The sequence below is a fragment of the Vicia villosa genome, linkage group LG2 (genome assembly GCF_029867415.1).
Source record: "Vicia villosa cultivar HV-30 ecotype Madison, WI linkage group LG2, Vvil1.0, whole genome shotgun sequence".
In the NCBI taxonomy this organism is placed as follows: domain Eukaryota; kingdom Viridiplantae; phylum Streptophyta; class Magnoliopsida; order Fabales; family Fabaceae; genus Vicia; species Vicia villosa.
In genome coordinates, this window is record NC_081181.1 from 222,321,078 (window position 1) to 222,346,872 (window position 25,795).

General features: G+C 35.0%; 1 protein-coding gene and 1 long non-coding RNA gene across 2 annotated transcripts; one reads left to right on the top strand and one right to left on the bottom strand.

Moving 5' to 3' along the window:
• Positions 1 to 360: 360 nt before the first annotated feature.
• LOC131648317 (nucleosome assembly protein 1;3-like) lies at positions 361 to 3,499 on the bottom strand. The gene is made up of 3 exons (XM_058918085.1): positions 2,854 to 3,499; positions 1,339 to 1,637; positions 361 to 1,255 (listed from the first exon to the last, which is right to left on the bottom strand). The coding sequence occupies exons 2-3, from the start codon at positions 1,524 to 1,526 to the stop codon at positions 376 to 378; spliced, it is 1,068 nt and encodes a 355-aa protein (XP_058774068.1). The 5' UTR covers positions 1,527 to 1,637; positions 2,854 to 3,499; the 3' UTR covers positions 361 to 375.
• An 18,368-nt stretch (positions 3,500 to 21,867) lies between these two features.
• On the top strand, positions 21,868 to 22,318 carry LOC131648318 (uncharacterized). The gene is made up of 3 exons (XR_009298108.1): positions 21,868 to 21,934; positions 22,026 to 22,121; positions 22,207 to 22,318. It is a non-coding gene; the product is annotated as an uncharacterized LOC131648318 (long non-coding RNA).
• Positions 22,319 to 25,795: the final 3,477 nt, after the last annotated feature.

A 25,795-nucleotide genomic window follows, 5' to 3' on the forward strand; every position in this document is an offset into this window, starting at 1 on the left:
GAGTACTGGAAGGATGGCGGTACCCCAGACGGGAATGTGTGGGAGGAGAGTAATGGGGTAAAAGCCTGAGTACTGGCTAAAGACATATGATCAACACTCTGAGGGCGGGAAGACACGGCCATGGGAGGCGCCTCACATACTACTATCCTCGGACGTTGGGACTTCTTACCACTATCTTTACTCTTAGGTGGCATTTTACCTATTTTATTATTCATCAACACATAAATATTCATCAACACAAAAATATTCATTAACACATAAATACTCATTAACACATAAATAGATATTTAATAGATATCCACTAACACATAAATAAATATTCATTAACACATAAATAAATATTCATTAACATATAAATATACATTCAATGTTTAGTTATTCTTCATCTTCGCTATCCACGTCATTCTCTTCATCATTCTCTTCATCATTCTCTTCATCATTATCTTCGTCGTTCTCTTCGTCGTTCTCTTCGTCATTCTCTTCATTGTTGTCATCGGATTCAAACTCTTCATCATTCTCTTCATCCACATTATTTTCAACCAACAATATAGATGCATCAACTTGATGTCCCTCAACAATTGTATCAGACAAACTTGTAATGTCTTCAGCTGCAACCACTTCATTAATTTGATCAACATCATCAACTTGATAGGCAACATCTTCTACTTGATCGCCATTTTCAATATGACCTTGCGGTTTTGTTTTTATTGCAACACACCATCCTCTTTTACGTGTCACAAATGAAGGATAAGGTACATAATAAACTTGCCTAACAATATTTGACATTATGAAAGGATCATACTCTTTGTATTTCCGGTTCATTTGAATCTCAACAGTACCGTATGACCTGTCTATTTTTGTGCCTCTACTTGGATCATACCATTCACAATAAAACAAGACAACTTTATTTTCTGAATCCATGTAATGGTATACCAACTCGTAGATATGTTTAATAACTCCATAAAAGTCATCTTCACCACCATCTGTAACTCCTTTTACAAATACACCACTGTTTATGGTTTTTTTCCCTTCGGTCCATGCCTCAGTGTGAAACTTATATCCGTTCACGAAGTATGTGTGCCATTCATTTGCGCTTTGGATAGGGCCTTCTGCCAAGTTTCTCAAATGGAGTATTTCTGGAGTTGGTGGAAACACGGTAGACAATCTTTGCTTGAACCATAAGGGAAATTCAGCATGAATGACGCCGGATGTTGATTGTACACCGGTACTATGAAAATAGGCATTGTTAAATTCCCTACAAAATATACACCATAAGTTAAATAAGTTTGGTATACAGACATTGTCAACAAAGGTAAAAAAACTATTGGGTAAACTTACTCAAGGTATTGTTTAACTTCGACGCAGTTGATCAAGACATGGACATGTGCGGATTGCATTTCTTTCTGGGTCAACCAATGCACACTCTTCTTTCCAGAAGGTCGACCTGGAAGACCGAATACTGATAAGGTGAATTGACTCCTCTGGTTGACATTTACCGGATTCCGTATGGTTCTAGGAGTTAACATCAAGTGATTGAAATAATGACTGCAAAAATGTGATGTTTCTCGATGCAGGTAATGTGCACATATAGAACCTTCAACTCTTGCTTTATTCTTCACTGATCGCTTTGAATCACCCTGTTACGACCGGCTTTAAATTTTAAGTTAAAAAACTTAAACTACAGAGTCGCCACCTATGTTTTTATTTTATCCTAAGGATAAGGGTAAACATGGGAGAAAAACCTAATGTTAGAGAAATTGGGTAAGTTGAGAAATTAGGGTCAAGGGAAGGTGTTAGGCACCCTTAACCCTTCCTTAAGGTTTACAGTGTCTCTAGAGTATGGTTTATGATAAGATTTTTATGGTTAAGGTTTATAAAAAGGTTTACAATGCAGAAATATGATACAGTTATAGCAAATATATAGACCTAATCTGGTTTTGGGGAAAGGGGACTCGCCTTGTTGCCAAGTGCCTACGTACCTCCTTATGGAGGATCAGAGTCAACGTAGTTCGGGGTTTGTTGGTGTTTTTTATGGGATTGTACACTATTATTTTTGTATGTTGAAATGTGTTTTAGTGAGTTCACGTAGTTCGTAGTTACCGTAGTTCGTAGTTAAAAAAAATGATTTTTGTGTACAATCCATATTTTTTGTATTTTTTATTATTTAAATATGTTTTAATTGAATTAGGATAGTTGTATTTTGAATTTCTAATTGTGATTTGGATATTTGATCGGTGCGACATAGAGAGTCGACCAATTCGAAGACGGGATGAAATAGATATTCATCCCATCATTTTATTCACGAAATTATTGAAATTAATTTAATCCACAGAAGAGAATGATCGTTTTGACATAGCGTGCGCTAAGTCTTTGATCATTCAAACGAATGAAATTTACATTCACCCGTTTTAATATGTGCTCATAAAAATGTTAAATTTATTAATTAAATACTTTAAATAAAATTAGACGCATTATTAGCGACATACATTCGATTATCGCTCGAGACATTAATCGATTTCGTATGATTTCTGTGTGTATAGGATATTTGATCGATGCGACATAGAAAGTCGATCGATTCGAAGACGCGATGAAATTGTCATTCATTCGTCATATTATTCGTTGAAGGTTTAATTAATGTTTTTTTTAATTGTAAAAGTAGATTTTTAAATTTAATTTTTATAACATAAATAAAAATAAATATGTAAATAAAGACTAAGTTGAAAATCCTAGTCAACTAAACTTAGACTAAAACTTAAGTAACTAATCTAATAAAAAACTAAAATAGAAAAAATAATCATATAAAACTAAGTAAAACAAAAAAATAAAAATAAGAATAACTAAAAAATAACTAACCGTGGAATGAGGTTAGCCGCCCCACATCACCTATCACCATCTCTCTCAGATTGGAGATTGGCCGTGGCGGTAATAGTAAAGCAAATCTGGCGGTGATGTGCGCTTGGTGGCGGAGATCGGTCGTCGGAGGTTCATCGATAATGGCCTCGTTTTGTCGCCGACGACTGAGAGGTGGTTCGTGGCATCTGCGGCGGCCGTGGCGTGCAGATCGATGATTCGTCGCCGTCGGTTCTAGGGGCTGTTCCCGCGGGTTTTGTTATTGTTTGGCTGCTGTTAATGGCAAAGTTCTTGGGTTTGTTTTACATGATTTTTTAGCTACTGTTGTTGTGTGAAATTATGAAGGAAACATGATTGAAATTTGTGTTAAGTTTGATGTGGTGAAAATTGGAGATGTTGGTGGTATTGTTTTGGTTTTAGACTTGGAATTTGTTACAAATTGGGATTGGTTTGAGAGCTTGCTTCAACTTTGATTCATGGATCGTTTTTTTTCGTTTCCCCCCCTTAGCCTCCTATTTTAATTTGCTTTTATAGTGATACAGTAAGTTTGGAGAATTGAATTCTAATTCAACAGGATTTAATGTTAGTTGGAATGTTTGTAAATGATTAGAAGAGATTATTGGAAAGTTATGAATGAATATCCTTTTGGAAGAGATTTGGCACTTATATGAAGATATTTTGTGTAATTTAGAAGAGGGACTTAATTTGGTGCACTTTTTAGAAAGAGCAAACATTAATCGTGAGATTCGTTTCTCACTTGGATTCAGATTTTCTCATTTAATTTTTTTTTTATAGGAAAGTTAATAATGAAGATAATAATCATTTTAATATACGACAATAATACTACTTGTCAAAAATTAATTCCTAATAAAAGAATCTTATCTAATATTTCTAATTCTAAAAATAATATGAGATAGAAATAATAACATATAAAAAACCTTATAGTGAAAATAACTAATAAAATTTAGTAATAATATATTTTGCTTGATAATAGTGATGATTAACGAAAAAACAAATAACCTGAGCTATTTTATTTAATACTAATAAAATTATTTTTTTTAATAAAAAAAACAACAAGTCAAGACAATTATGCTGGTGCCTGGTAGTCAAATTTAATTTATAAAATTTTTATAACAAAAAAGTTAATTCAACCCTTAATAATATTATTAATAATAGTTAAAGTAAAAAAAAAAATACTATTTATAAATAGGTAATAATATTTTAATAACCGATAATAGAATGATTAATAATAATAATAATAAAATAATTACTCTTAAATAATAATGACAAATAATAATGTGATTTTAAACAAGAAAATCAATCTAATAATTTAATAAATTACAAATAATCTACCTACAATAAACTTATAATAAAAATGATTAAAAAAAAAATTAATTGACTTAAACTCAAGACTTGTTGTTCATATTTCCTTACACACTCATTTGTCAATTGTTCTATTCAATTTATTCGAAATAGAATTGCACTATAAAACATGTGAAGTGTCCGGCCAAATTTATTTATTTAAAAAATACAAATAATCTAAAGTAACTATTCCATATTTTTTCGTAAATAAAAATTATTGTTAAAATGTTAGTAAAATTGAACAAAAAATTTATAATACCAAAGTTTAAAAAATTAAATGTTAGAATTGAGGCGGACAAATTTTGGGGTATGACACACCCATGAACCTTTCAAACGGATACATCCACCTATATTGAACTGGTCCACCAAGAAAGGCTTCATATGCAAGATGCACAGGTAAATGTTCCATTGAGTCGAAGAAACCAGGCGGAAATACTTGTTCCAACTTACAAAGAATGATTGCAATGTTTTGGTCCAACTTCATGATGTCTTCCACTTTTAAAGCTGACGCACAAATATCTCTAAAAAACTGACTAATTTCAGTCAGTGGATCAAGAACATGTTTGGGTAGCGAGCCAAATGCAATTGGTAACAATTGTTCCATGAAAATGTGACAATCGTGACTTTTCATTCCATGCAACTTCCCAGTGTTAGGGTCAGCACACCTTGATAAATTTGATGAATACCCATCGGGCATTCTCAAATCTTTTAGCCATCGACAAACAGCTTTAGCTTCTTGGGAAGTCAAAGTGAAACAAGCCTTGGGTTTTAATAACTTTCCATTCGGTAGAGGCTTCAACTCCAACTCTCTTCTGTTACACCATTTTTCCATGTCTTGTCTGGCCTTTTCATTATCTTTTGTTTTACCTTTCACATCCATCACTGTGTTAAATACATTATCAAAAAAATTCTTCTCAATAAGCATAACATCTAGATTATGGCGCAACAAGTTATCCTTCCAATACGGGAGGTCCCAAAATATACTTCTTTTTGTCCAATTGTGCGTGACTCCGTATCCTTCAATTCGGCATTCTTTGCCAGTATCTGTAAATTTTGGTAGCTCACTAACTTGTTCCCATATAGCCCATGGTAACAATCGAGGCGGAGGCGAATCTTTCACTCGTACATCTTTTTTAAAGTTTGTCATGTTTCTTCTATAGGAGTGATTTCGTGGTAGGAATCTTCGGTGACAGTCAAACCACGAGCTTTTCCCACCTTTATCCAACGTGAACCCTTTGTTGTTTCCCATGCAATGCGGACAACCCATTTTGCCATGCGTACCCCAACCAGACAACATGCCATATGCTGGAAAGTCGTTGATGGTCCACATCAATGAAGCTCGCATTATAAAGTTTTCTTTACGTGATATATCATAAGTCCATTCTCCAATCCACAATCTCTTCAAATCATCAATTAAAGGTTGTAAATACACATCAATTCCTGCTTTTGGACTCGAAGGTCCTGGAACGACGCACGTCAAAAACATGTATGGTTTTGTCATGCACATCTCAGGAGGGAGGTTGTAAGGGGTTACAATAACTGGCCAACAAGAATATGCGGTTCCCGACCCTTGGACATAGGGAGTAAATCCATCCGAGCATAATCCAAGCCTGACATTTCTAGGTTCTGCGGCAAAATCAGGATGCATTCGATCAAAATGCTTCCATGCCTCGCCATCAGATGGATGCCTCATAGTGCCTGGACTTGTGTTATTTGTGTGATGCCATGTCATTTGACTTGCACTGTGCATTGAAGCAAACATTCTTTTTAACCTTGGTATTATTGGAAGATAAAACATGGACTTTACTGCTACACGGTCTTGATTAGTGTTAACGGCTCTACTGGGAACTTTATATCTTGGACTCTCACAAAACTTACATTCCTCCAACAACCCATCTTGAGTACCAAACTCATTGTCGTAGAACAACATACAGCCATTAATGCAACAATCAATCTTTCTTACTCTTAAGCCCAACTTCGACACCAACTTCTTTGCTTCATAAAATGTTGTAGGCAAGTTGTCTTTCATTGCAGTTGAGTCCAACATCATCTTTACGAAGAATTCCAAACACTGATCAGGAACATTCCAATTTGCCTTGGCGGCCAACAATCTCACACAAATTGATAACTTTGACTCAGACGATCCATCAAACAACGGCGTATTCATCTCATTCAACAACTGGTAAAATTTCTGCGCTTCCTCATTCGGCAACTCTTCCCCACCAAAATCTTCAGGCTCATCATAGGTCACGTTCACACCAAAAGCATCCTCAACCATGTCACCAATCAGATTAAAGTTTTCCTCATATTCCACAGGCGGCCGACTACTTGAAGCATGAGAGTTGCTAGTCTCTTGTACGTTACTAGGCAGTTCTTCACCGTTAAACGTCCAAACCCAATAATTTGCAATGAAACCCCTTCTATGCAAATGAGCTGTTATTTCCTGTGGGTCACTAATTATTGGTCTACATTCACATTTAAGACAGGGACACCTAACTCCTCCTTCGCTTCGACATAATTCCTGAGCAAACGCCCAACTTATAAACCCTTCAACTCCTACTATAAAATTGGGTTTAAGTCCCATTCTTCCTGGAAATGTTCTATCGTACATCCAACTACGATAATACCGATAATATTCCATACTGCACATTTATACAATCATTGTCATTTGGAGTTAGAATACTAATCAACTTAATATTCTTCTTAGACGTATACTAGTTAATATTTACTATTCTTAAAACTATTATTTAGTAACAATACTACTAATATTTTTAACTACACGCGTTATATTGAACATATTTAACCATAAAATAATTTTTTTTAACTACACATTTTAAACTACATATATTAAAAATATTATTTAATAAAAATACTACTGTTATGTTTTTGTTACATATATAGTAATAAAAATAAAAAATAAGAAATAAGAAATATTACTATTATATTTGGAAATATACAAACACATGCATATTATGTTTTTATAACATATATACAAATTCAGTTTTAAATCTATTATATATGAATAAAATAAAAAATAAAAATAAAAAATGTTTTTATTAAATATATGATATACATATACATATTTTGTTTTTTATTAAAATTTTTTTTAGTATAATATTTCTCATTATCATAAATAATATATATAATAAAAATTAAAAATGAAAACTTTATAATATATAACTATTATATTAGTTTTACATATATAAAATTTATTTAATATATATAACTATTATATTAATATTTATAATATATATAACTATTATATTAATATTTATAATAATCTATTTTATATACTGTAAAATATTATAATATATATAATAATTTTAATAATAGTTTTAATATATCAATATACTAAAACAACTTTAATAATTTTAATGTTTGTATAATATTAATAGTTTTAATATATAATATATAATAATGTTTGTATAGTTTTAATAAAAATATTAATAAAAATTATACTAAAAACAATTTTAATATATCAATTTTTTTAAAACACATTATAACAATTTTAATATATCAATTTATTTCTAATAGTTTTACAATTTATACAAACACATTATAAATCTATATACAAACACATTCATATCTTAATTAATAAATCTACTAAAAATATGATATACATATACATATTTTGTTTTTTATTAAAATTTTTTTTAGTATAATATTTCTCATTATAATAAATAATATATATAATAAAAATTAAAAATGAAAACTTTATAATATATAACTATTATATTAGTTTTACATATATAAAATTTATTTAAGTTATAAAAATATATTTTTTAAAGTGAGAACTTTATAGTATATATTTATAATATATTCTTAAAAATGGAAACTTTATAATATATATAACTATTATATTCTTTTTTAATTTATATTAATATTTATAATAATCTATTTTATATACTGTAAAATATTATAATATATATAATAATTTTAATAATAGTTTTAATATATCAATATACTAAAAACAACTTTAATAATTTTAATGTTTGTATAATATTAATAGTTTTAATATATAATATATAATAATGTTTGTATAGTTTTAATAAAAATATTAATAAAAATTATACTAAAAACAATTTTAATATATCAATTTTTTTAAAACACATTATAACAATTTTAATATATCAATTTATTTCTAATAGTTTTACAATTTATACAAACACATTATTAATCTATTTTAATAAATGTATCCCAAAAATATATACCATATATATATCTAACCCAAAAATCATTATAAATTACACTAAAAATATATTTTAATTACTTACCTCTTCTTCAATCTACTCCTCCTTCTTCAATCTACTCTCCTCCTTCTTCAATCTACTAAAACTATACCAAAAAAAATCAAAAATTAATAACAGAATAAAGAATAAAATTATAACATAATACTTGTTCAACCTCTTCATTACCTTTGATATCAAAAAAATATTTGGATTGATGCAATTGGAGTTGGATTTTGGGAGATTGAAGTTGTTGTTCTTGTTCTGGTTTTGGGGATGAAGTTATTGTTGTTCTTGTTCTGCAACGAAGGTGTGGTGGAGTGAAGTGAATTGCATTGATTTATACCCAATGTAGCGACGTGAATTTAATTTCGCTAGTTGCCACGTGGTAAACACGTCGCAACAAGCAAACGGTAACATTTAATTAATGTCTCTGCCATAAATCCTGTCACCTAGTCAATTCAATATAACGTTTTAAATGTTGCGACGTGTTTACAACGTCACTACTTAATTTTTTAAAATTTGAATCTCCCCCCAATCTCCCCCCATGTGAACGTTATTGCTTTTTAAATTTATAATTTATACATTTAATGTAGCGACGTTTGACCCACGTCGCAACTTTATTCACGTAACCCAACGTCTGACTCATCCTTACTTTATGTTTATAAAGTTATTTTAAAATTAAAAACATGTGGCGACGTGGTAGTCACGTCGCTAGAGGCAATAAATACCCACGTGACAGCCACGTCGCTAATATGTGTCGCTGGGGAGCACTTTTTTTTGTAGTGGGGGGTACGAGAGCGCTTTCTAGAAAGCGCTGGTAAAGGGGGGGGGGGGCTACGAGAGCGCTTTATAGAAAGCGCAGGTAAAGGGGGGGGGGGTACCAGAGCGCTTTCTAAAAAGCGCTGGTAAAGGGTGGATACGAGAGCGCTTTCCAAAAGCGTTGGTATAGGGAAAATTAGGTATATGGTACGAAAGCGCTTTTAGAGAAAAAGCGCCGGTATAGGTATACCTATGAAAGCGCTTTTGAAAAGCGCTCTAGTAGCTCATTTTAAAATTAAATTTTTTAAAACAAATTAAAACAAACGCGCGTTCTGTATTTCATTCTTCATTGTTTCTTCATTGTTTCTTCATTGTTTCTTCACTGTTTCTCTTCACAAAGACAGTACCGTCGCCGCCAACCTCCACACAGCCGTCATCGTTCTTCTTGCCAACCGCCGCCGCCGTCGCTGTTTGTTCTTCTGCTTCGTTCACAGCCGGCATCGTTCTTCTGATTCGTTCACAGCCGTTCGTTCTCAACATCTCCTCTCAGCAACAACAACTCTGAATTCGTTTGCAGGTAAATCTTCTATCATCTTTCACTATTTTGTTGTTTCTTGAAACCCTAATTCTGGAAATGTGAGGTTGAAGATGAAAGTGAGGTAGCAAGGATGAGAGTGTGAGGTTTCAAACCCGGCCCTGTTTTGCTTTGTTTCTGTGGCATATGTGAGTGAGGATTGAGCGGATTTAATGGGATTCCAAGGGTGGAAATTGTGTGCACCATGTGAGATGCTTAGTAATTCTTTATGGCCATGTACATACATATTGAATATGAATGTTAATGAATTCATTTGTTTTTTCAATTCAAATTTGTTTTATCTTGCTTTCAATTGTGATATAAAACTATGCAAATTGTGTGGATGCTAATGCCATGGATGGATATGTAGTAGTGATCATGTAATGGTGAATCATAAATGAATAAAGTTACATGTGTTTGGTGTGAATCAAATTCTGCATTTTATTATCTTGTTTTATGTATGGAAATGTATGCATGTGATTTCATTATGCCATTCCCAAATGCTAGTTCACTTATGTCATGTGAATAAGTAAAAATAAATGAGCTATTAGAGTTAGTTAAAATTGGTTCTGATAAATAGAGTTTGTTAGTATGAAAATATATTGTGTTAGTAGTGGTGTATTTAATTAACTGCATCGTGTGTGTTTAATTTTACAGTTACTTTGAAGTGTACTTTATAGTTACTTTGAAGTCTATGGTTTCTACTTCTAAAATCATAGTAGTTTGTTGTTGAAGCGGTAGAGCGGCAAGCAACAAAAGATTTGGAAGTATTCATCCGGGATTTATCGTGTCCACAGAGATCGGTGAGAAGAACTGCCGTTCGACTATCTCGCGTTCTAAGTTTCATGAATTGGGTGCAGAAAGTAAATGCGGGAAAAGTAAATAAAAGCAGATAAACAATCTCAATAGTCTAAGAGAAATAGTTATGGAGTTGCATTTCGTTCTACCCGTCGAATACTTAAATCTGAAGATCTATCGCTCGACACTCACAATACGCATCAACATCACCAGGCATCATTCGAGATGCCACATCAGTGTCCATGTCTGTAACACCGACGAAAGCTCAACCGTACTATTCACATCAGCGATTTCTCCACCGACACAAACAACACGGAGGCATTAGACTCGATACCCACTACGATTGTTAGTCCTGAATCCATGTCTGCAACCCAGAAACTAACAGTTATCATTCCTAATCAAGATCTATGGTGTCCATGTCTGCAACAACACAAATCCAGAGCATTTAAGCAAAAAGATCAAGAACAACAACAATGATGATTTGTAAAGCGAATATATAAACGATCCCAAGATCCACAAATATACATACAATAAGAGTAGAAACATACATACAACACCCACCATTGGAATGAAACAAAGGGAAGAGAGAAGATGAACCGGAAAGATCTCACCGGTACAATGAAATCGAGTCAGATCCATGATCAATCCACATGACGTCGCACCCAATGGTGTTTCCTAAGCCTCTAAACTACCAAAAAAGGATCAGAGCTCAACTTGTCAAGAAGAGGTGATAAAAAACCTAAAAAATCTGTTATTAACTATTTATACAAAACTGAGTTTCGCAGTGGGCGCGACGCGCCCTATTTCGGCGCGATGCGCCCTTTATAAATTTAGCAAACCGCCCTCCGGCGCGACGCGCCCTAATCCGGCGCGACGCGCCCTAACTTCTGCCAGACTAAGCTCTTCAAACTCAAAGAGGGCGCGACGCGCCCTACAGCGCGCGAAGCGCCCTGCACCAGAACAGCAGAATTATTTCCTCAAGGCTCTCGCAGCCGTGTCTTCGACACTTTATTCCTCAAGGCTCCGAAAACGCAAGAATACCTACAAAAATACAACAAAACTATCAAACGGTATAAAAGTGTATGAAAATACAAGTATTCGTAAAGTAAACGTAATTACACAAAAACGGGAGATTATTCAAACGGTATTAACAAAAAGCATTGATAAGTGCCACTATTTACATACACAAAATAACTACAATTTGGCACTTAACAACTCTCCCCAACTAGAATCTGTTTGTCCTCAAACAGGGCCAAACACTCCAATCGCAAAAGTAGAAATCCAAAGAATCAAGAATCAACAACATTTAGAAAAACGAAACAATTGTACGGTTCAAATAAAAACGTACTAACAAAGTAAACACTTACCACTATCCTACAACGACAACATGAAAATGAAACGATTCCTAAGTACAAAAATTCATACAAAACATCCTAAAACAAAACAAGCTCAATAATGAATCACGCCTAGCAAAAACTCATCGGTAGATGAAAAACACCGAAAGGTGAGGACTTTGAACACTCATCCAACAATCTTGCAAACAATAGACAAAATTATGCGTTCATCTAAAAATAGTATTGAAAATGCAACGACACGAATCACAAGGGCTTTCAAGGTTGTAATGTGGCTCGGTTAACAAACAAGTGATAAGTCCTAAAGCTAATCGAAACAAAAACTTGCCTAAACCTAAGGGAGTAATTATTTCCACAAAGTTTCAAACAATACAATTTCAATCCAACTTTTCTCTTCATCACAAATTTCACACCAAACACAAAACTTATTAGTACACTCTTATTCAAAACTCTTTTTGTTCTTTTCTTTTTCAAGCTTTTCTCTTTTTTTCTTTCTTTTTCTTTTCTTTCTTTCTCACTTTTTTTTTTCTTTTTCTTTTTCTTTTCTTAACCTCACATCAATCACAACATAAAGAGGCAAACACCTTCTCCCCAACTTGAATTCAACCATAACATAAAGTGAATACTCCCTACTTTCTAAGGCAAGGTAAAAATCCAACTAAACATCATAGTTAAGGTCAAGAAAACAAAGATAATCAAAATCCATCAAAAAGGGTGAACTATGTCTCAAGTTCAAAAACAAAATGGACAATGACAAAAAGGCTCAAAGGGGGTACGAATGGTCACACACTCACAAGGTAAAATGACATTTGGCTTATGGTAGTTGTGCTCAAAATCAAACAAGTGCCTTGATCACTTTCGTGCATTCACAAAATCGATACAGACGAAAGATTAAACATAATAATATCCAGTTAAAACAAGAAATGTCGGTCACTCACATATATACACAATGGAAAGCCACCTCACATTTATGGTAAAAAGGGGAAACTAATTGTGATTCAAGTCATGAGCAAGTTATGCAAAAAGAATGAATAGTATGAAAATGGTACAAATGAAAAGTCTCCTAAACATGCTATGCTATAGAAAGCGATAAACGAGTACCTTGCAACGTACAAATTCGATCAATCATTACCGCACAACCGGCTTGTTGAATCAATCAAAATCGAAGAATTACCAAATGCGACTCCAAGTAATCGGGCCAAAATTTGAGTCTAAACACAAACAAAAGAATTAAAAATAAATCGATAAAATACTATACTATAACGCCTTGGTGTAAGTGGGAAAAAGGCGAGCCGAGTGACCCGTTAAAAAGAGGTCACTGGCCAAAAGCAACCCAGCGCGCGACGCACCCATGAGCGCGCGACGCGCGCTACACCAGAAAAACCAGACCAGTCTAAAAAGACAGATTTTCCAGTGAGCCACCACTTAACACCTATACAACTCAATTACAGAAAAACAAAAAAATAAAACCGTTGGGGTGCCTCCCAACAAGCGCTCGTTTAACGTCGTTAGCTCGACGCCTTTATTGTTTCGCGAATGGTAAGAAACTTCCTCGCGGTACGCCAATGCTTTCGCCTCAAACGCAACCTAAAGAAAATGACCTGCCCAAACACTAAATCAAAACTATACGAAACTTAAAACATAAAACCATCGCAATGCGATTAATCTCAACCAATCCCCGGCAACGGCGCCATTTTGTTGAAGCGGTAGAGCGGCAAGCAACAAAAGATTTGGAAGTATTCATCCGGGATTTATCGTGTCCACAGAGATCGGTGAGAAGAACTGCCGTTCGACTATCTCGCGTTCTAAGTTTCATGAATTGGGTGCGGAAAGTAAATGCGGGAAAAGTAAATAAAAGCAGATAAACAATCTCAATAGTCTAAGAGAAATAGTTATGGAGTTGCATTTCGTTCTACCCGTCGAATACTTAAATCTGAAGATCTATCGCTCGACACTCACAATACGCATCAACATCACCAGGCATCATTCGAGATGCCACATCAGTGTCCATGTCTGTAACACCGACGAAAGCTCAACCGTACTATTCACATCAGCGATTTCTCCACCGACACAAACAACACGGAGGCATTAGACTCGATACCCACTACGATTGTTAGTCCTGAATCCATGTCTGCAACCCAGAAACTAACAGTTATCATTCCTAATCAAGATCTATGGTGTCCATGTCTGCAACAACACAAATCCAGAGCATTTAAGCAAAAAGATCAAGAACAACAACAATGATGATTTGTAAAGCGAATATATAAACGATCCCAAGATCCACAAATATACATACAATAAGAGTAGAAACATACATACAACACCCACCATTGGAATGAAACAAAGGGAAGAGAGAAGATGAACCGGAAAGATCTCACCGGTACAATGAAATCGAGTCAGATCCATGATCAATCCACATGACGTCGCACCCAATGGTGTTTCCTAAGCCTCTAAACTACCAAAAAAGGATCAGAGCTCAACTTGTCAAGAAGAGGTGATAAAAAACCTAAAAAATCTGTTATTAACTATTTATACAAAACTGAGTTTCGCAGTGGGCGCGACGCGCCCTATTTCGGCGCGATGCGCCCTTTATAAATTTAGCAAACCGCCCTCCGGCGCGACGCGCCCTAATCCGGCGCGACGCGCCCTAACTTCTGCCAGACTAAGCTCTTCAAACTCAAAGAGGGCGCGACGCGCCCTACAGCGCGCGAAGCGCCCTGCACCAGAACAGCAGAATTATTTCCTCAAGGCTCTCGCAGCCGTGTCTTCGACACTTTATTCCTCAAGGCTCCGAAAACGCAAGAATACCTACAAAAATACAACAAAACTATCAAACGGTATAAAAGTGTATGAAAATACAAGTATTCGTAAAGTAAACGTAATTACACAAAAACGGGAGATTATTCAAACGGTATTAACAAAAAGCATTGATAAGTGCCACTATTTACATACACAAAATAACTACAATTTGGCACTTAACATTTGTGCTACAGATTGCATATAGTTCCTTCACTTTTATGATATTTGTATTTAACTGCATCGTGCGTGTGTGTTTAATTTTACAGTTACTTTGAAGTCTCTGGTTTCTACTTGTACAACGCCGATTCAAACCTACCCATCTCCCACATCAAGTCTAATTCAGGTTACTATCCCTTTCTTCTTGCTTATAGTTTGTTATTTTCTGCTTATAGTTTATTGTTTATGGTTCTATTTAATATCAATTTAGTGTCTCTCAACCAATTTTTTGGTTTGTGGACTTATATTACCTTGAAATAAGGTAATGTCTTCTTTAAGAAATCGGGTATTCTGATTAGGTATTCTGATTAGGTATTCTATTATGATGATAGCTATTTATTATCTTGACAGAATTCCTTAGTACCTGATAGAGAAACCAAGAAGCATTTGTTTAGCTTAATTAAGACATGGATAAGACATGGATGAATTCAAACCGATTGTCGAAACAGTACGAGAAAGGGGTATGGGAATTCGTTGAGTTTGCGGTTGCGCACTCCGAAGACCCGCTTCGAATGCCGTGTCCTTGCTTGGGTTGCTGTTATGGGGGTAAGGTTGACGGGAAACAGTTGGGATCCCATTTACTACGGTTTGGAATTGATAGAAGTTATACATGTTGGACAATGCATGGTGAGAAAAGTAACGGGAATGTTGAGTCGAGGTGTAATAGGAAGTATGCTTCAAACGACGATTGCACAGACACATACGATTGCGATCGAGTCGAAGAGATTGCAGAAGCGCTTGAAGAAGATCTTGCGGATTGTCCCAAAATGTTTGAGAGGTTGGTAAGCGATGCAGAGAAACCGTTGTATGATGGTTGTTCAAAATTCATAAGATTGTCTGCGGTGTTAAAGTTGTACAACTTAAAGGCGGACAATGGATGGTCGGATAAAAGTTTCACAGAGTTATTAGCCCTTATGAAAGATATGCTACCAGAAGATAATGTTCTTCCCAATCGAACGTATGAAGCCAAAAAGATGTTGTCCTCTATTGACATGAGCTATGATAAGATACATGCATGTCCAAACGATTGCGTTTTGTTTCGAAACGAGTATGCAGCGTTGAATGAGTGTCCTAAATGTGGTGCCCCTCGATATAAGAAAAAGTTGTCTTCTGCTAAAGTCTTATGGTATTTTCCTATAATTCCGAGATTTAGACGCATGTATCGTAGTGAGACCGATTCAAGACACTTGACTTGGCATGCAGATGAAAGAATTATTGATGGAAAGTTGCGACATCCGGCAGACTCACCACAATGGATGAAAGTTGATACTGATTATCCTGAATTTGGAAAAGAAGCAAGAAACCTTCGGTTGTCATTGTCTACTGATGGAATGAACCCGCATGGTATTCAGAGTATCTCGCATAGCACATGGCCTGTGATTCTTATGATCTATAACCTACCTCCGTGGCTATGTATGAAGCGTAAGTACATGATGTTATCTATGCTAATTTCTGGGCCTAAACAACCAGGGAATGACATAGACGTATACTTGGCACCGTTAATCGAAGATTTAAAGTTTTTGTGGGACAACGGTGTGGAGGTTTACGATGGGTATAGGAAGGAAAGTTTCAACTTGAGGGCGATGTTGTTTGGAACAATTAATGATTTTCCAGCATACGGAAATCTATCCGGGTACAGCAATAAAGGTCAAAAGGCGTGTCCCGTTTGTGAAGATGAAACCGATACGACACGATTGGATCTTTGTCAGAAGAATGTCTTTCTCGGCCATCGTAGATTCTTAAATTCTAATCATCACTACCGTGGGTGGAGAAAAGCATTCAACGGAAAGGCCGAACATGGTACAGCCCCGCCTTTTTTGTCAGGTGATCAAATTTTTGAAAAGGTGAAAGATGTGAGCACTCAGTTTGGCAAGCCTTTTGCACATTCACTTGTCAAGGGTGGGTGGAAGAAGAAGTCCATTTTTTTGAACTTCCATATTGGAAGTCGTTGTACGTAAGACATTTCCTGGATGTTATGCATATTGAAAAAAATGTATTTGACAGCGTCATAGGTACGTTACTCAATATACAAGGAAAGTCTAAGGATGGCCTTAACATAAGGAAGGACATGGTAAACATGGGAATGAGAACTGAATTGGGACTCGTGACGAAAGGAAGACGAAGATATCTGCCACCTGCTGTTTACACTCTATCTAGAAAGGAGAAGAAAACATTGTGTAAGTTCCTCAGTGAAGTTAAAGTTCCAGAAGGCTACTCTTCAGATATTAGAAGACTTGTGTCCATGAAAGACCTCAAGTTAAAGAGTTTGAAGACGCATGATTGTCATGTTATAATGGAACATTTTTTACCAATAGGTATACGTTCTATTCTGCCAGAAAAAGTAAGAAGCGCAATAACTAAGCTGTGTTTCTTCTTCAGGTCAATTTGCAGTAAGGTGGTCGATCCCGCGATCTTACCAACATTGCAAAAAGAGATAGTTGTTACTTTATGTGATCTTGAAATGTATTTTCCTCCCTCGTTTTTTGACATAATGGTTCATCTAGTCGTTCATCTTGTGAAAGAGACACAATTATGCGGACCAGCTTATATGAGATGCATGTACCCTGCTGAACGTTATATGAAAATATTAAAAGGGTACGTGAAAAACAGAAGTCGACCGGAGGGTTGTATTGCCGAACGATACGTTGTTGAAGAAGCGGTTGAGTTTTGTACTGAATATCTGTCAAATGTTCAATCAATTGGACTCCCCAAATCTCATATTGTCGAAAAAAAAGAAGGAAAAAGGCTAATTGGAAATAAAGTTGTGACAGTATCAATGGTCGAACGGAATCAAGCGCACTTGTATGTTCTGCACAATGAGATTGAGGTTGAGCCGTATGTTGAAATGCACAAGGTTGTTCTCCGAGATTTAAATCCAAATAGAAATGAGAACTGGATAGTACGAGAGCACAATCGAAGTTTCATACCGTGGTTTAGGGATCATATTTATTCAAAGTATCGTTCAGATCCTGCTTTAGTAACAGAAAGGTTGAGATGTTTAGCCTATGGTCCAACTGTAATTGTGCTTTCTTATAGCGCATACGCTATTAATGGATACACATTTTATACCAAAGAACAGGATGATAAAAGTACTATGCAAAATAGTGGTGTTACCTTGGTAGCTGAAGCAATGCACATATCAAGTGCGAATGACTTAAATCCGAAGTTTGCAAATTTGTCATATTTTGGGGTTATCGAGCGCATTTTGGTGTTTGATTACGCGAAGTTTCAGATTCCTGTATTTGGTAGCAAGTGGGTTGAAAATAATAGTGGCATACGAATGGATAAGTCAGGATTTTTGCAAGTGGATCTCAATAGGGTAGGGTACAAAGATGAGCCTTTCATTTTAGCCTCTCAAGCTAAACAAGTGTTCTATGTCAATGATCCGACAAGTACGAAATGGTCTATAGTGCTTTTATCTAACAAAATAGTAGATGAAAACATTGAAGATCAAGGTGATATTGGTGTTGGCATTGAATCTTGTACAAGAAACGATCAAAATGAGAATGAATCTTGTACTAGAAATGATCATAATGAGGGTATTTGGATCAATCCAACCGTCCGCGTTGTTAAGAGACGCTTAGAACACAATCCTACCAAGAAAAGAAAGAGACGTTAGTGATAAAGGTAATAGTATACATATTCCGACTAATTTGTTTTATTCAATTTGTACCGATTGTTTTAATCAATAGTATAGTACTTATTCAATTTTGGTGCATATTCTCGTTTTGTACATAACTTTTGAACCATGTATCCGTTTGTCGACTTCTTTACATGTAACTATACTATTTTGACGATTCCGGAGCTGCTCATGCACTTATCTTTACATTTCGGGACTGTTTTTTTATCGGTTTTGCTTCTGCCCGTAATCAAAAGTCGGGCTTAGGGTCTGAATTTCGGAAAACCGACTTTATTTTTGAGTCCGTGGGGACGTTTTACCATAGCCATGTAAATTTTGTTCAATTCCTACAACTTTCTTTTTTGACGCTTATTTTGATTTGTACCGATTTCGTTTCCGATACACTTGTACATGCATGGTTTGACTTCCATTTGACTTGTATAGATTGTTAGCTTATTAATAGTGTACTAATGTGCTTTAGTTTGTTTGATACAGGTTAAATGGCTCCGGATAGAGATGCTCCACCTGAAAACTCACAAGAAAACTCACAAGAAAGAGATGCTCAAGAAAGAGATGCCACAGATACAAATGCTCCACCTGATACTGTAGCAAAAGAAGTTGCACGAGGCATCACTATTATGAAGGGAATCGTTCGACATAGAGACCAAGGATTAGTATACCGTTTGGATTGGAATTCTGATAAACAAGCAATTGGTCCTAATTCTGCAAAGTTGACAAGCTATATTGGTACACTTGTTCGTATGCATATTCCGATCTCCACACCTAAATGGACTCTGAAAAGCTTAGAGTTGGATGCGAAAAAAAAAAGCGATTTGGGACGAGCTTCAGGTATATATCATATATGGTTAATTGTTGTTATTATCTTGACGATAAATTGTTTAAATTACTTATACTAACACACTATGCGTATGTTTTTTTGCAGAGGACTTTTGAGATACCAGATGATCGTAAACGTTACATACTTAGTTTGGCCGACAAAAGATATAGAGGGTGGAAAGCCTTTTTGACAAACACCTATCTTAAGGATAAAGATGGAAACTTTCTTGAAGAGGCACCGGGACGGCCAAAAAAGTATGAGATCTTCATTGGTGAAAAAGATTGGGCTGAGTTTGTAAAGCAAAGAGATGAAGATTTTCGGAAAAGGAGTGCCACGAATAGTGCGAGAGCATCCAAACCCGCGTATCCATACAAAAAAGGGCGTATGGGATATGCACGCTTAGAGGATAAACTTGTAAGTAAATAGAAATGCATTTTAATTAATTGTCTAAATGTGTTTTATTTGACGATTTTATCATTTGTGTCAATGCATAGTTAGAGGAGTCTAAAAGTGAGGAAACCTCACTTCCTGTACATGTGTTGTGGAGGGAAGCTCGTGTGGGCAAGAATCAAGCTGTCGATCCCGAAGTTCAGAGAGTTTTTACTGAATGTGTAAGTATAATACTGTGTCTTTAATTAAATCAAATGTTTTTTAATATATAAATGATTTTTTAATGTAAATGAATTACAGGAGACCTTGTCGCAATCGGCATCCACCGGTGAGGGGAGCGTACTTAGTAGAGCACTAGATGCTCCTGAGTATCCCGGTCGGGTGAGGGGTAAGGGTTATGGTGTGACTCCAACCTCTTTTTACAAGAGTCCTAGGAGAAGAAATCCTTCAAATGAAGAAGTGTTGCAAAAGTTGGCGGAATTGCAAGCACAAGTCTCTGAATTACAAAGAGATAAAAAGATGTATATGAGAGAAAAGTGCAACACTTCATCGGTGAAAGAAACTAGTGATAAGGCTAGTATCAACTATCAAAGGAAATTTCCCGAGGTAATTATAGTTTTTTTTCCTTTTAAATTGTTCTATTTTATTAATGATAATGACTTTATATTTACTATTGGTTTAGGGCATTTCATCTTGCCAACTATACTTATCGGAACCGAATTATCGACTAGTTGGCAAGGGAAAAGTGCACAACACTTTGGGAGATTTACTTCACCATAGACCGCTCCCGGATGGACACCTGAAAGTATCGGTGGATGTTGTAGTAGATCATGATGCGATGCTACCGGTACCTGACATGGTCTCAGAGACGACATTGCTGCGAGATGCAATAGGATCATTTGTTGCATGGCCCTCGGAGCTCATTACCATTAGTGATGAGGTATATTGAAAACGATTATGAATCATTTAGTTTTCGAATGTCAATTCTAAACCGTTTATTAATTATTTTTTACATTTTAATTTTAGACTGCTCCTATAAAACCCACAGTTAAGGGTAAAGGGATTTTACAGGAGGAGAAGTCCGTTGCATCACTAAAAGAGGTACATTTAAAGTGTTAATAATTAATCTGAATCTAAATCTGCATGATTTTATATTTTACCTAACTTATATGATTTTTAGGCATCCGCTCGGGAGTCTCAACAACTGACGCAGCAAGTTCGTACCGTACCACCCACTGGTCCTCCGAAGCCAGCGGGAAAAAAAGGCGGTGCTTTTGTGGCTCGATACCGGTCGACGCTCGGAACAATGGTTGATATGTCCGATTTGAAGGATGGTGCTTTACGTGAAATCGATATGGATGAAAGTGTCTTCGGTATTGAATTCAAGTCACTTATTACAATTGATGTCTTGGAGGAGATTTTTAGGCATGATCAACTAGGCGTCACTAACATGCACTCATACATCCGGTAATATTCACTCATCCGATATATTATTTAATTAGTCCCACAATATAATTTATTTACACATTTCAATGAAAATAATCTAATGTTTATTATGTTTTTATTTAAGGTTGTTGTATGACAGAGTGTTGCGCGGGAATCCATTGTCTAACAGATTCCGTTTCGTGTCTTCCGCCCATTGCAGCGGAATGGCAATTGCTTCGGAACCGGAATCAGTTAGACAGCACTTAGTCGATAGATTCATGTCCACCGGCAATACAGAAAGTCTGCATCTTTTGGCGTATAATACCCGACCAGTAGGGTTAGTTTCTCATTCTTTGTTCATCTAATCTCTGTTTCTTTTGTGTATAGCAAAATTTTCATATAACCTATTGTTTTAATTTATAGAGCACACTGGTTGCTTCTTGCTATCAACCCTATAAGGGAAGTCGTGTATTATCTGAATTCGGTAAATGGTGAATGGACCAATTATCCGGCCATGAAGGACATCGTTGATTTGTAAGTGGGATCGTTCTAAATATATATTCGTGTATATTTATATATTTATATATTTACTTATTTGTGGGATTGATCTAAACATATGCTTTTATATATTTGTTAATTAGATCAATACAAGTGTTCCGAAGTCAACGGGACGCACAGGTATCCCGAACTAAATCTAACAACATTACTTGGATCCAAGTGCAGGTACATTATTTTTCACAATGTTGCTTATAATATATTTATGCTACTTGATAAAACAAGACAATTATAGAATCTTATTTGTTTTTCTATGTAGTGTCCGCAACAGCGAAACAGTTACGATTGCGGATACTTTGTATTGAGGTTTATGAAAGAAATCCTTCAGGCAAATCAATTAGAGATTCCGCTCACGGTGTGAATTTATAACTTAAGATAATTTCATATAATTTATTACATTTAACTAAATGTATCATTCATATTATGTTTTTGTTTTGTAGTACCTTGACGAATTCCGTGTTGCTGGGTACCCGAGACTTAAGTTGGAAGAAATAAAAGAGGATTTGTGTCAATTTTATATTAAGCGCTTTTTCATGTAGGATTTGTGTCGATTTGAACTATAATATTATTGATGTTGTAATGATGTATATATATAATTTTGGATATTATAATGCTATTATATTAGTATATATATATTGTCTTACTGATGGCTGAAATAATATCGTCGAAAATAAATTACAGGTCGAAAATATTACAGGTTGAAAACATATTACAGGTCGAAATAATATTACAGGTCGACTGGGAGGATTAAATTACAGGCTGCACATTAAAATACCTCATTTAGCAACGAAAGCGCTTTTAAAAAGCGCTCTTAAAGGCCCACCTACTAAAGCGCTTCTTTGTAAAAGCGCTGCCAAAGATTAATAAAAAAGCAAAAAAAATAAAAAAAAAAGAAATATACGAAAGCGCTTTTGTAAAAGCGCTCTTATAGGGGGGCTATCAGAGCGCTTTTTCCAGAAAAAGCGCTCTTAAAGCCCACCCTATAAGAGCGCTTTTCCAAAAGCGCTTTAGTATGTTGCGTTTTTTTTTTATTTTTTACTCTCACAGGGGGGCCTATCACAGCGCTTTTCTGGAAAAAGCGCACTTAAAGGGGGGCCTACCAGAGCCCTTTTTCCAGAAAAGCGCTCTTAAAGGGGGGCCTACAAGAGCGCTTTTTCCAGAAAAGCGCTCTTATAGGGGGGGCCTACCAGAGCGCTTTTTGAAGCGCTTTTGTTACCTTTGCCAGCGCTGCCTTTCACAGCGCTTTTAAGCGCTTTTAAAGCCCAGAAAAAGCGCTTTTAAAGCCCTTCCGTGTTGTAGTGAATTTAAAACACAAATAAAATGTTTTATCTAAGTTTTGAGAATAAATTAGCCATCAGCTCTTATGATTTTTTTTTTCATTGAGCAACTTTTAAATGTAAATCCATGATAAAAAATGTCTTGAAATTTATCTTTAGAAATATTTATATCGATAAATTTTAATTAGACAAGTATCAATATTGGTCAATTGAGTTGAATCATATATAATTTTAATCAAAAAGTCTCTATTTTTCGTTCAGTCATGACCATGAGAATCAGTATAATTTTGTTCATGAGATGTTTTTTTTTTTAAATCTTTTTTATGTTTACAATGTTATCTTTTGTTTGGTCAATGAACAATTATCTATATTATCATTTTTTATTTGTTTTAATAAATTTATCTAGAAACCCCTTTTAAGATAAAATTAGAAACCACTTTTAAGATGCAATTAGAATCTCAATTTTTTCTACTTATTTATAATTTAGGATAATCTAATTCACATTCAAATAGAATCCCTTTTTTTAAGATGCATCTCTCTCTCTCTTTCATCGTGAATGAAACTGATTTTCCTAGTCCTAGCTAAAAGAGTCTTACCAAGTGCTTTCAAGTGTACACACAATAGACATAATATCTAACATTACTTAATACTATAAGATTAACACTTAGAAGTATAAGTCTACCAAAATGACAAAATGCATAGTTTCTTTAAATTTAATGTTTAAGCATAGGCATAAAACAGTAACATCCAACTGATTTAAGTTTGTCAAACTAATCTTATCCTCTTGAAATCCATTATCTATGTCGTCCTCTTGAAATTTATCACTTATGTCGTCTTCTTGAAGTTTTTCACCTACTTCATCCTCATAATGATCTTTTAAAATTTGCCACTTAAGTTGTCATCATCAATATCTTAATTGATGTGTTGCTATATAATAAAATGAAAACAAATAAACCTAAGACATTTCTTACAAAAATCTAAGCCACTGTGGGCCGCACTCCTTTTCCTAACAAATGTTTTATTAATTCCATATTAATTTGATAATTGCAATGTTACATTAATGTTTTAAAAGCATTTTACAATCTATCAAATCTTATTTTCAAAATTGTGCTTCAATGTAGAGACTTCTTCATTGAGTACTTTTTTTCAAAGCATTAATCTCTGAATTTGTGTTATTCAATAAAAAATTAATAAAGGTAAAGATTTGATTAGCCTTTAATGTCTCTGAATTTGTATTTTTAAAATTTGATGATTTTCGTAACTACGCCAAAATTGGCTTTTAAAAGCGCACCTACAACAGCGCTTATTCACAAAAGCGCTTTCGTAGGTTTGGTTAAAAACAAAATAAAAAAACACGCTAGAAAAGCGCTCTTAAAGGGGGGGCAATGAAAGCGCTTTTCAAAAGCGCTCTTATAGGAGGTGGCTATGAAAGCGCTTTCCAAAAGCGCTCTTAAAGGGTGGGGTATGACAGCGCTTTTCAAAAGCGCTCTTATAGGGGTCTTATAGGGGGTGGATATGAAAGCGCTTTTGAAAGCGCTCTTAAAGGGGGGGGGGTTACGAAAGCGCTTTTAAAGAGAAAGCGCTGGTATAGAGTGGCCTATGAAAGCGCTTTTGAAAAGCGCTCTTGTAGCCCTCATTAAATATTTTTAAAACTAAAACACGCTCTTTTATTTTAATTTCCAGAAACATTCTAAAAGTTCTTCTTCTTCCTCTCACGCTATTACTGTTATTCCGTCGAACCACTCACCCTCTAAACCACTCACCCTCACGTCTGAACCACTCACCGTCCGTCTCAACCACTCTCCGTCGTCTTCTCACCTTCAGGCCACCGCCGCCGCCGCCGCTGCCGCCGCCGTTCTTTGGGTGGGATTTTAGGGTTTTCTTGGTCAAAATCAACATCTTCTTGCTGCTTCTGTTCAGGTAAAATCTTCCCACTATTCTGGTCTGGTTTAGGCAATTTCAGCGAGGACTTTCTGTTTAGGGATTTTAGGATTTTAGGGATTTTAGGATTTTAGAACTTGTAATTGCAAATGAAATTTCTGGTCTGGTTTGAAGACAGTAATGAAGTCAGTGATACATTCTTCTGTTATGGATATCAATAGAAAAATTAAGAGAAATATAATGTCTTAAAATGCTAGAAAGCAACACACTTACTGATTGATACATAATTTTGAACTAAAGTGTTGCTACTCTTGGACATTTTCTTCCACTCTTACCACATTTCATTTAGAAATGTAACTGAGTTTTTGAATACAAAACTACTTGCTGTTGCTGCCTAAATTAAGGTATCTCAAAAAATGAAAACAGAGACAATAAACATCATCGACTTCTGTGAAAGTTCTATTTTAAAATATTTGCACGGTGATACTACATATATGGTTATAACATATGTTAAATAAATAAATATTAAGTGACATAAACTTCAAAAGATAGGTTTTTATTTTTTTTAATTTGTAATTATAACTAGATTGCTTCTGTTGATGATGATGTGAGTTCTAGTTTTGTTTTTGTTTTTGTTTTTGTTATTTAGTGATGATGTGAGTTCTAGTTTTGTGATGCATTGGTGTAGTTTATGTCAATGGTGATGAAGGTTAAAGGTTATTATAGTAATGGTGAAATTATAGTAAGGCAATTTCATGGGTTTATGGATGGTTATTTGGTTGTGGGTTTATTATTATTCTATTAAGTGTACTTTTATAGTTACTTTGAAGTCTATGGTTTCTACTTCTAAAATCATAGTAGTTTGTGCTAC

What these genes read in the sequence shown, in the direction of transcription:
- LOC131648317 (XM_058918085.1), bottom strand. Translation starts at nt 1,526, where the DNA reads ATGTTAACTCCTAGAACCATACGGAATCCGGTAAATGTCAACCAGAGG. An exon ending in GAAGTTAAACAATACCTTGA is followed by an intron (nt 1,256 to 1,338) that starts GTAAGTTTACCC and finishes TATATTTTGTAG; the next exon opens with GGAATTTAACAATGCCTATT.